The sequence below is a fragment of the Alexandromys fortis genome, unplaced genomic scaffold (assembly GCF_014885135.2).
Source record: "Alexandromys fortis isolate MF-2015 unplaced genomic scaffold, M_Fortis_MF-2015_v1.1 scaffold_28, whole genome shotgun sequence".
Lineage (NCBI taxonomy): Eukaryota > Metazoa > Chordata > Mammalia > Rodentia > Cricetidae > Alexandromys > Alexandromys fortis.
In genome coordinates this window covers 395,316-407,049 of record NW_026067901.1, presented here as the reverse complement: position 1 = coordinate 407,049, position 11,734 = coordinate 395,316, and the positions used below count along the sequence as shown (strand labels likewise).

General features: G+C 52.2%; 1 protein-coding gene across 2 annotated transcripts in view; it reads right to left on the bottom strand.

The window, feature by feature from the left end:
- Positions 1-5,568: 5,568 nt before the first annotated feature.
- The window catches only part of Col2a1 (collagen type II alpha 1 chain), a 28,857-nt gene continuing 22,691 nt past the window's right edge, over positions 5,569-11,734 (bottom strand). For both annotated transcript variants that reach the window (XM_050129458.1, XM_050129467.1), the window contains 15 exons: positions 11,679-11,732; positions 11,277-11,330; positions 10,466-10,627; positions 10,189-10,296; positions 9,847-9,954; positions 9,578-9,631; positions 9,337-9,444; positions 9,109-9,162; positions 8,897-9,004; positions 8,604-8,657; positions 8,050-8,157; positions 7,462-7,750; positions 6,936-7,123; positions 6,399-6,641; positions 5,569-5,937 (listed from right to left, as the gene is read on the bottom strand). In XM_050129458.1, coding sequence (XP_049985415.1) covers positions 5,791-5,937; positions 6,399-6,641; positions 6,936-7,123; positions 7,462-7,750; positions 8,050-8,157; positions 8,604-8,657; positions 8,897-9,004; positions 9,109-9,162; positions 9,337-9,444; positions 9,578-9,631; positions 9,847-9,954; positions 10,189-10,296; positions 10,466-10,627; positions 11,277-11,330; positions 11,679-11,732 — 1,839 coding nt within the window. In that variant the 3' untranslated portion in view covers positions 5,569-5,790. The remainder of the gene's footprint in view (positions 5,938-6,398; positions 6,642-6,935; positions 7,124-7,461; positions 7,751-8,049; positions 8,158-8,603; positions 8,658-8,896; positions 9,005-9,108; positions 9,163-9,336; positions 9,445-9,577; positions 9,632-9,846; positions 9,955-10,188; positions 10,297-10,465; positions 10,628-11,276; positions 11,331-11,678; positions 11,733-11,734) is intronic.

Here is an 11,734-nt window from a genome sequence, read left to right as displayed (position 1 = left end):
TGTGCACTGTCTCTGATTGCCTGTGTGCCTTTGCAGGCTCCCAAGAGAGAAACGTGGAAGAGTTGTTTCCTGAGGGGACACCACAGGGTTTGCTGAGGGCAGGAAAGAGAAGGCACCTCAATTGTGTGTCCTCCTTGGCCCGAGGAGTGCCTTCAGAGCAGCGTCAGTCACCCTTCTGTGTGCAGAGAGGCAGGTTGCACTTTCAGATCAGAACACACAGCGCCCTCTGGAGGTTGGAAATGACAGGCAGTGATGCCTGAGAAATGAAGCTGGGGGGGGGACCTCGGGAGCGGGACATGGGGGGGGGGCACTTTTCCAGACTCCTCCTCGGACCTAGTATGAAGACCTGGTTTGAGGTTGGAGGTTTCTCCATCTAGTCCCAGATGGTAATGGCCTGGATAGCTTGGGGCAGGAGGTGGCCAGGCCGGAAGCTCAGCTAAGGTGAACTCCAGCCTCCTGCTGCACACCAGCTAAGCAGCAGAGGGCGACGGGGCTTCATACTAGGTTCTGCCCCCCTTCTCTTGGCCACATTTTCAGCTAATCACCCTCACCTTTGAATCTTCAGACTACGATAACTAGTTTGCTAATAGCCACGATCTAGTGAACAACTGCAGTTGTGCTAATTAGGTTGCCGGCACGTCCGCGGTGCTGCCGACAGTGACCTAAAGAGCGAGCACACTGTTTTCAAAACCGATGCCCTCAAAATGACATCCTTAAACAGAACGTGCCCCGTGTATAAGAAAACGTTCACGCCATTTCCATTTCTAGATTGCATGTGTCTCGCTGTCTGTCTGTACATATGTGTGTGCGTGTGTCTATCTGTCTGAACGTGTGTGTGTGTGTGTGTGTGTGTGTGTGTGTGTGTGTGTGTGTGTGTAGAGGCCAAAGGATCTCAGGTGCCTTCCTCAGCTGCTTTCTACCTTATTTTTTTGGGACAGAATTTCTCACTGACTCTGGAAATCACAGTTGCCTAGACTGCCTGGCCAGAAAGCCCCAGGCATCCACCTGTTTCTGCGTCCTAGTGCTGGGTTATAGTGGGCTGCTCCACTGTGACTGAAGGTCGGAGAATTCAAGCCTATTCCTGCTCCTTCAAGGATATGACAGGAGGTTTGACCCAGGGAGTAACTGCCTACAAAATGCTTGGTCTAAGTTGTGGTCGTTTCATGTCCTGCCTAAACAGAACACCTAGCTGAAGGATATAGTTGCTTGATGCTTCAGGTATCAAAGAGGTAATTGCTCTGTTTGTCCCTTGTGTCATGGTAAAGCAGTCTGTTGCCTTCTCCCCCCTTTGGATTGTGGTGTATAAGCACATGGGGAATAAACGCAGGCAGATTCAGTATTCACTGGATAGCCCTCCTGGTTCTATCCTATGTCTCTGCATTTCTTTTGCCTCTCTGCTTCTCCTACCTGATTTTTCTAATCCACACACCCCTACCCTGGAATGTGCAAACCCTGTCGAGGCTGAACCCCACAGATGTGGCCCCAATGTGTGGCTACGACCGTAGATGAGCACCACCATGCCCAGTTTTTACTTGGGTCATGTGGACCTGAACTCAGGTTCTCGTGCTTCTGTGACAGGCACTTCACCAGCTGACCAGCTACGCACCCCTCGTTTTGTGTTTGTTTGTTTCCATTTAGAAAAATAGCCTCCTGAAATGTTCTCTATACGGTTTTTAAAAGGCTACTCATTTTGGTACTTAGTATCGGATCATTTTTTGTGATCACACGCCTCAGTAGCATCTGCTGCTTGATATTACTATAAAATCCAGTTAATAGCAGATGAGAGCAATTGAAGTTTTTAAACAGGCACAGTTGATTCTGGTCTCCCAATGCTGCATATTCTCACATCTACTCATATTCTCAGCATCCTAAGCTTCACATTAGGATGCCTGCATGGTTCAGCATGCTGTTGTCAATTGTACGCGCATACATGTGTGTTCATGCAGTGGAGGCCAGAGGCCAACCTCTGGTGTTCTTCAGGCACCATCCTTGTGTTTTCGAGGCATGGTCTCATGGTGTTCATGAAATGGGACAGGCTGGGTGACCAGTGGGCCCTGGATCAGCCTGTCTCCTCCAGCGCCATTATACCAGGGGTTTGGGCACCATTTGTAACACGAACGGGGCCTGGCTTGCTTGTTGGGGTTTCTGTCCCGCCCGGTACCCCATAGCCAGCAAGCCCCAAAGAAAATCACACAGAGGACTCCATAAGATTATAAAACTGATTGACCCATCAGCTCAGGCTTCGTATTAGTTTTTTATGACTTATATTAACCCATTATTCTGATCTATTTTTGCCATATGGCTGGGTATCTTTTTTAGCTGGCAGGTCACATCCTGTTTCCTTGGTGGTCTGCACAGGACTGGGAGAAATCAACTTTCTCCTTTCCAGAATTTTCCTGTTCTCATTGTGTCGTTTTTACTTTCTGTCTGGTTTTCCCGCCTATACTTCCTGCCTGGCCAATCAGCGTTTATTTAAAACATGATTGACAAAATATAGACAATTCTCCCGCACCACCAGGGCTTTATTATTTTTTTTATTTTATGTGCATGTGAATTTGTCTGCCATCTGTATGCACTGCCCTGGAGGGTCCCCTATGACTGGTGTTACAGATGATCATGAACTGGTGTGTGGTTGCTGGGACTTGAATCTGTGTGAGTCCTCTGGAACCTGAGCCATCTCTCTGGCCTGGTAAGGTTTTAATTGTGGCTTCTGGGGGTTGAAATCTTCGCCCTTGCAGACCAAGGACCTTACTCCCTGCAGCTCGTCTCAGCCTTCACTGTCCTCTCCCTTGACCTCACACTATTGATGAAACCATCTGAGGACCCACTACATATGGAGGTCTCCACTTATTATATACCCACACATTCTCCCAAAGTGTTGAGGGCTGCTGTATGCATGCCTTGCAATGTCTGACACATTTTACCAACCGCAGATAGGAATTTCTAACTATTGCAGGTCATTTATGCTCACCAGGCTCCATATAGGCCACGGTTTATCTCCAGGAGTTATTCTGCCATCCTAGTCACCCCACCTTAGGACCTTCAAGATCTCTGTCAACAACCCGGGGGATTCTAGGGCCAAACATGTAATCGAGCATTACAAGAATCTGCCTGCTTAAGAATCAACGAGCCACAGGTTGTTTCCCCCAGAACAGAATAATCTCTCTTTCTCTTTATAAATAAAACTCTTCTCTACTTTGAAGATGCCATGTTCCTTTGGCTATCTAGAGGGGAAACTCTCCAGGAAGTGTCTTCCAGGAAGTAAGAACCGAGGAACTTAAAGTAGCTTCAAAGTCTTCTAATGGCAGGCGCTTCCAGAGAGAAGAACTGCAAGATGGAAAAATAACCCGATGGAGCCCTGGTCACAGTGGGTCACTCTGCCCAGCCCTGCTGGCTAGGGGACTTATTGGTGCATTATTCTGTCTGGAGAGACCTCCTGCTTTCCCTGGGACATCAGGGATCCAGGACTTAATAATAAGCCCACTTGTCCTCTCTTTCCTCCCTGGGCCAGATTGGGATGCAGAACAAGGCCAAGCAGGACCTTTTCCCTTGGCTTTTGATCCTCACTCCGCTCCCTACCTAGCCCCTAGCTGCTTCTCTCCATTCCTAGGAAGCAGTTGTATTTATGTCTGAGTTTCCCTGGGCTACATTAACTGACCCAGGTACTCCATGACTTCCCCTAGAGCTTTAAGCCAGCCCTCAGGGTCTGCTGGACATTTTATTCAAAGTGGTCACTGTTGAGGGTAGTACAGTGAGCAGGGAAATTCTGATTCTCAATTCAGGGCAGCTCTTCACTGCCACCTGCTGTCGGAGACAAGTTTCACATGTGCCCAGTAGCCGTCACTAAGCTTTTCATTGATGGGAGTTGCTAATTTTTCCTTACTTGGGAGGGTGTGCATGATATTGGGAATCAAACCCAGGCAGGTTTGCATCATGCTAGGGAAACATTCTACCCCTGAGCTACACTCCCAGCACCAATCGTGTGTTTTTAAGTATCAGGTTGTCGTTTTGCTTCCTTGGTTGCCATGAGTTAGCCCTGTTCACAAGTTATGTTACAAGTTGGATATTAATACAAATAATTCCCCCCACCCAATTCTCTGATTTATTTTTCTTATTTCTCTAAAAGAAAAGCTGCCAAAGAGACCAAGATGGGTAAAAGGATCAGAGAAGAGCGTGGCTGTGGTGTTCATGAGATGTTTTGAAATTTGTTTCACAAATCCTGCCGTCATGGAATTTATCTCCTGCCCACTTCACCCATGGCCGCCATCATGGCCCTCTAGTGGAGAAGGGAACAGCGTGCTCATTGCTGCTGTGCACGCCCAAGGCATTGGAAAGCAAACGATGCCCGGCCTGTAGGGCAAGGCTCTTCCCTCCTCATCTGGAATTCAGAGGTCTGTAGACGCTTCCAGTGCAGGTCTGGAGAATGGAGAATGGGGACGGAGTGAGGGGGATGGGGACAGAGAACTGTATTTTCCGCTCAGCTTGCCCCAGAATCTTAGGACAGATGCAGGTAGCCATCTAGACCATTTGCATCAGTGGCCCCGGGGGGTTTGCCCTCCTGCCTACTGTTCCCCCTGTCCACCCCACTTCCTACATCTCCCATCCAGCAGGGCGTAACCACACCCACTAAGATCCCAGCGCACCTTAGCTTTGCTCCAGCATGCTGGAGCGATGTGGGCCGTGTTTAAGAACAAGGTCATCCCTCTGGTTCCCCAAACTTCTCAACAGTGGATCTAAAGTTCGAGCACAGTGTCCCTGAGAGTTCTGTGTGCTGAGCTTTGGTCCTCAGGGTGGTGCTCTTGGGTGGAACCTTGAGAAGTAGGGCCTAGTGGAGGTCCTCAGGTCACTGGGTAGAGCCTCTCAAAGGGCTCTGTGGGATCTCTTTTCCTTACTCTGCTTCCTGAAGCAGAAGGCATGAGTAATGGCTTTGATTGTACCCTGCTATGACACTCTGCCAAAATCAATATGATTACCTGATTTTGTAAACAAACCTAACAAGTGAATCATTTTCTAATCCTACATTGTATTTTTATCATTTTGAGCCTCAAAACAGTGAGCCAAAATGAACCTTGCTTTATTTCTTGGGCAGACCATGTTAATTTTATTTCAGTAGCATGGGGCTAACTAATTCAGTTTCATCTCTGGTCTCAGGTCACCCTGGATTCCACAAAGTGCCAAAGTTTACAAAAGAGGTGTGTGTGTGCGCGCGTGTGTTAAGTGTGTGTTCACCAAACCACACAGTGTGGCGTCAGCAACCTGTATTGAAAGGTCAACAGACAATCCTGGGACTATATTTCTGCATGCCTGCAGGATCAAGGATTAATAGAAACAAACAGAAGAACAAATCACAAGGCAACGTGTCCTTTCCAATAATTTTTTGGTTTTTTAATATCAATTGATGTTTTAAAAAATACAGAGGTGTTTGACACAGAATAGCACCATTGTGTAGGACGCACAGTTCCTACGCCCAGCACCTGTGGGGGTCTTCTGGCTGGGCTGGGGGCAGTCACTCAGGGGGCGTTTGACTCACACCAGTTAGTTCCCTGCCTCTGCCTTGACCCAAAGGTCTTACAGGAAGACAATAAATAAATAGAACACCGAGATTTTATTTTGCAGTCTGCCCAGTTCAGGTCTCTCAGAAAGGGGAAAACAGTCCGAGCTGCGAGGGTCGGATGAATGGACGTCAGGTCAGGTCAGCCATTCAGTGCAGATTCTAGAGTGACTGGGGTTGGAAGGTCCTTGGGTCCTTTGGGTTCGCAATGGATTGTGTTGTTTTTTGGGTTCAGGGTTTTACAAGAAGCAGACAGGCCCTATGTCCACACCAAACTCCTGCTCAGGGCCTCCTATGTCCATGGGTGCAATGTCAACAATGGGAAGGCGTGACGTCTTCTGTGACCGGTATTCGATGACAGTCTTGCCCCACTTACCGGTGTGTTTCTAGGGAGGAAGGGGGGAGATGTTATTCAGTGGATGTCTTGCAACCAAGGCCAGTTGCCCAATACCCCCAAACCAAACAACCACAGTGTGAACTATGCTAGGGGGGCTCCTTAAGACTTTTCCTGGTTGCCCAAGCCCTCTCCAGTTCTTTCCTTAATGGCAGAGCCCTCCTCTCCCTTCTTGCCCCCCGTCTCCCATTTCCACAAAGGGTTTCCCACCTGTGATAGCCTCTTCCCTCTTGCTGGTACTCTCATACACTTTTTTTAGGAATACTTTGCTAAGTGTCCCTGGGCATGCAAGTCTTTATTCCCTCTGAATGAGGAAGTGGACAAGCTGATACGATATATACCTCTTCCTCATCTGCCGCTCAGCGTGTCCCCTCACATGTCCCCTCGACTCAAGCCCCTGCTGACCCATCCCTCTGGGCACATGACACTTGCCACAGCCTCGGCCCCACTCACCGTGCAGCCGTCCTTCATGGCCGTGTACGTGAACCTGCTGTTGCCCTCAGCCCTCATCTCCACATCATTGGAGCCCTGGATGAGCAGGGCCTTCTTGAGGTTGCCGGCAGCTTCATCCAGGTAGGCGATGCTGTTCTTACAGTGGTAAGTGATGTTCTGAGAGCCCTCGGTGGACAGTAGACGAAGGAAGGTCATCTGGACGTTAGCGGTGTTGGGAGCCAGGTTGCCATCACCGTAGCTGAACTGTAGTAGGCAGAGGGGTCCGGGTATGAGATCTGAGGACTGGCATTTGCTGGGATGGGGGGGCTAATGAGACTCCAACTGTTGGGGGTGCTAGGGTGGCGTGGAGGACTCTAGGGAGTGGAGCAAGCTCAGAGGGCCACTTCTCCAGCTACAATGGGGGAATGCTCTTTTTTCCCCTCTTTCCTCTAAAGCCTGGAGAACACTGGTGGAGAATGTGGGGAAGGCTCTAAAATGTCTGAGGAGAAAGAAGGGCAAAGGTGAGGGGGGACAGCCGGGCAAGCACCGGGCACTCACATGGAAGCCGCCGTTCATGGTTTCTCCAAACCAGACATGCTTCTTCTCCTTGCCCTTGCTGCTCCACCAGTTCTTCTTAGGCACCGTCGCTGGGTTGGGGTAGACGCAAGTCTCGCCTGTCTCCATGTTGCAGAACACTTTCATAGCGTCCAAGGTGCAGCCCTGGTTGGGGTCAATCCAGTAGTCTCCTGCGGGGAACGGAGGCGGCACCCATCAGGAAATTCAAAGCTGAGGGCCAGGCTGGCTGCTAACAGCAGGGAGCCTACTGGGAAGCTAGGTCAGGGGAGACCGAAGGACCAGGGACAAATCTGTATGGGGAACCTAGTGCCAAAGAGGGGGCCAAGAAATGGGGACAGAAGCAGTGTTCGCCTGGAGTCACTTCTGTCACGTTCATTCAGCAGAACCTTCCAGATCTGATCCTGCCCCGCACTAAGATACAATGGGTTGGGTCTGCCTGGCTACCAAAGGTGGGCTTTATATGTAACTCCCTGCTCTCTGGGGCAGGGGACCTGTGCTCCAGGCTCACCGCTCTTCCACTCTGGATGGCACAGTTTCAGGTCCTGGCAGGTTCGAGCTGGATTCTTGCGGGAGCCGTCAGGGCTGCGGATGCTCTCAATCTGGTTATTGAGTGACTTGAGGGTGGCATCCACCTCCACATCGTGCTGTCTCAGGGAGCTGCCTGCCTCGTCGGCTCGCATGTACTGCAGGGGGTCAGGGCCCTTCTCTCTCTGGCCTAAGCCAGCAAAGGCTGACATGTCGATGCCGGGACCAGGAGGACCTGGAGGGCCAGGGGGACCAGGATTTCCAGGAGGACCCTGCAGCAGGAAGCAGAGACGTAAGCAAGGAACTGTGGGGAGAGGTCTTCCCTCGTATCCGACCTTGTGATAGGGACAAAGGGCAGCAGGACCAAGAAACCCACAGCAGCTTCCCCTTTCCTTCCTGACCCTTCTTTCCTACTTCCCAGAATCCACCATGAGCCGTGTGACCCTCTAAAGGGCCCCCAGCCTCCAGGACGCCATCACTACTAGCTGCATGCTGATGCCTCAAAGGTGTCCTGAGCACCTATAACATGCTAGGAATACTTCCAGTGGCAGGGAGGGGTGAGGAAACTTACAGCAGGGCCCGTTTCGCCTGAACGTCCACGGGGACCAGGAGGCCCAATGGGGCCAGGGATTCCATTAGAGCCATCTTTGCCGGAAGGACCAACGGGGCCAGGTGGACCCTGCAGTCCAAGAAAGAGGAGACCGTGAGAAAACCGTCCATCCCAGGAGCAGCTGCAGACCAGCCACGACTGTACAGGCGGCCATCAAGCAACACTGGTCATGCCACTCTGCTGGGGTCCTATGAAATGCTCGGCCATGCGCCCTAAATCCATCTCCATTTAGCCAAGAACCAGCAGGCATCTCCATGTTTCTCTGACCCTCCTAAGTCATGTTTATGAGATCTTTTTTTTTTTTTATCAGTTTGTCTTCCGGTCACTGTGACTTCAGGTGCTTGTGTTCATGGTCATCGTAAGAAAGTCCTACTTTTCTCAGGGTACCTCTTGAGTGAGGACGGCTCAGTCCAAGACTCCCCACAGAAGCAATGGACACCCCCACCCATCCCCCAACCAAGGCCTTGGCCTGCCAGCAGAAAGGCTTACTCCATCCCTTGAAGCATCTCACTTACTCTAGGGCCAGAGGGACCAGCTGGGCCAGAAGCACCTTGATCTCCAGAGGGACCCTGTGGATAAGAAGAACATAGTTGATGTCAACACAGCTGGATATAGAAATCTGTCTCCTTCAGAATGGGAAGCAAGCATGTGCCCCCTGCCCCTTTGTCTCACCCCTTCCACCTGACAGAGCCTAGGGGCTTCTGAGGAAGACCCCAAGCCTTTTTAGTAACAAGGGAGGCTCAATGGACTGAATAATGGGAGACCTTGGGCCATCCCCTCAGGGACAATGACATGCAGTGATACCCACCGGAGGGCCAGGCAGACCCTGAAGTCCAGTGAAGCCTCGGTGTCCCTTCAGTCCCCTCTCGCCAGGCTCTCCAGATTCTCCTTTGTCACCTCGGGGGCCTTGAGGGCCCTATGAACAAGGAAAACATGCATTCAGTCAAGTCTGGGCTCGTGTGTATCTCACCCAGTGTCCCTTCTCTGTAGGGACTCAGTTCAAGATGCTCCAATACTCACTGGGATTCCACGGGCTCCAGCAGGTCCTGAGGGGCCCATAGGACCTTGTGCACCCTGTGAGGGGAGAGAGCGGACAACATCAGGGAAAGATCAGGACATGAAGGCTCTTCTTCACACCTGCCTAGGGGCCCCGAGGCCCCCAGAGCCAGGCGCTACCTCTAGGTAGCTCAACACAGGGGAAAGCAAACATGAAATACCCCCTGCCACCTCTGAACTCTGTATACTCACAGACTCTCCTCTGTCTCCTTGTTTGCCAGTTGGGCCAGCAGGGCCAGGAGAACCTGGGGGCCCAGGAGCTCCAGGAGCGCCCAGTGCACCAGTCTCTCCGCGATCACCCTGTAGGAGCAAGGTATCAGGTTCAGCCAAGAAGATTTCAGAAGAGGTGGGGGGGGGAGTTCCATTACTACTCAGACTGGCACGTTAGCACAGTCCCCCAGCCCCCGTCCCAGGATAGACACCTGTCACTCACCTTGACTCCAGCTGCACCATCTCTGCCAGGGGGTCCATCAGCACCAGGGCTGCCCTGGACAAGGGACATAAGAATTCACTTAGATCTTCTCCGTTTGCTCTCTCACTCTGATCTGAAGCCTAGGCTTATTCACGTCTGCCTAGCTAAGGCTTTGGGGCTCATCCATCCCCTGTGAGCTTCCACTCCCTTCTCCTTGTACACTTCCTAGGCTCTGCGTGTGTCCTTCCCTCCAGATCCTCCCACCGGTGACACCAAGCTCTGGGGCTCACCTCTCGTCCAGGTTCACCTGCAGGACCTGTCAGGCCAGGAGGCCCCACGGGGCCAGGAGGACCTCTGTCTCCAGATGCACCAGGTGCACCCTGCTTGCCAGGCTCACCCTGAAAGGATATAGACAAGGACCATGAGTGTCCATGCTAGGCACCCCTGCCAAGATTCTACCATCCCCTTCAGAGGGTACAGCGGACAGAGGGATGTTTCCAAGGACACTGAGTCAGAGGAAGACTTGGGGTGCCACTGTGACAAGAACACTTAGTTAAGAGTTTTGGGACTGAGCCTGAGCCTGAACCAGGCCTGGCCTAGCAGGGCTGAAGGGGAAAGTGTTCTTCACTCACCGATGGGCCGGGAAGGCCAGGGAATCCTCTCTCACCACGCTGTCCAGGAAGACCAACAATGCCCCTTTGACCAGCCAGCCCCTGGGGACCTGGAGGACCGTCAGAACCCTAGAAGAAGAAGAAAGAACTGACACAGAGGCTTGCCCTGGCCCTGGCCCTTCTCACCCACTGTGTGGATTCTGTGTGGCTCCCTTCCCACAATTCCCACAGCACCTCACCTTCTTCCTCCTGTTTAAAGGAGCTCAGGCGCCTCTCATGGGCCGGGTAGGGTACTTACAGGGGGACCGTCATCTCCAGGTTCTCCTTTCTCGCCAGAAGGTCCTGCAGGGCCTTGAAGTCCAGGGTCACCAGCTCGGCCAGGGGAACCTGTGTCTCCTCGAGCACCTTTGGGGCCATCTTTTCCAGAAGGACCAGGGGGACCTGGGGGTCCAGGGTTGCCCTAGGAGGAGCAGATATGGAAGGTGGTGACTTGTCACCATCCTCATTCAAGCTATGGAAGCCATGTGGCTCGGGGGCCAGGCATTCCAAACTGCCCAGTTGTGCTTTTCTCTCCCTTGACAGATCTGGGCAGGAAATTGTGGCTCTGTCACCCTGCTTTGCCTTTGCTCACCCATGTGGGGTTCCTCCTGCTGGATCATCTGCACCCTGTATAACGGGTTCCTCCAGAAACAGCTCCAACATTGCCCCTCTGACCCTAGCCTTCTGTTTGCCCAGCACCCCAGTGATGGCGAATGGAGTTTTTCCTTATTTCCCCCCTCACTGAAGACCCCCCCCATCCCCAAGTATCTGGTCTGGGGCTTGTGGGCTTCTCTATAGAGTGTGAGTCGAACATGCTTAGGACATGGGTCCCAGACCAAAAAATAAAAAAGGCATCATGCCAACCCTCCCAGCATGCCAAGTGGTCCCCCCATTGCTCCCAGCTGCCAGGGGTCAGTCAGCTGTGCCTCCCATTGGCAGGAATGGAGAAGAGGGGTCAGGGCTATAGGCTTCTGACGCCTGTGTTTGGTGGACTACTCCAGATGGGGCTGATCCTAGCTGGGCCTCCCATGCCAGGAAGAAGACAGATCTAAACCAGGAATGGCACTTACATTAGAGCCTGGTGGTCCAACACGGCCAGCAGCTCCTGGGAATCCGGTGGCTCCCTGTGGGCACGGAGGGGTGGGGAGGCTCTTAGCAAGGAGGAGAATCAAGTTGGTAGGGCTAGAGCATATGTCTCAGGTAGGGAGCCAAGGAAGGATCAGGGGCTACAAAGTAGCAAGTGGCCACATAATCAGGCCTGAGCTGGAGCCTTCCAGCCTTCAGGGAGCTGAGTGGCAGAGCTGAGAGTTGGGGACTTTGGGAGGACTAAGCACACAGCAGCGTGAGATGCCCTCTCCTGCCAGGCTTAGACTCAGGCCTGGTTAGGGCTGGGGAGGAGGATATGGAGGTTCCTGAAGGTAACCCACTGCAGAAATCCTGGGCCAGAACTCTTTTACAAAGGATTCACTCACTGGGGGGCCTTGTGCGCCTCGGGCTCCCTTCGGACCAGTCACTCCAGTAGGACCCT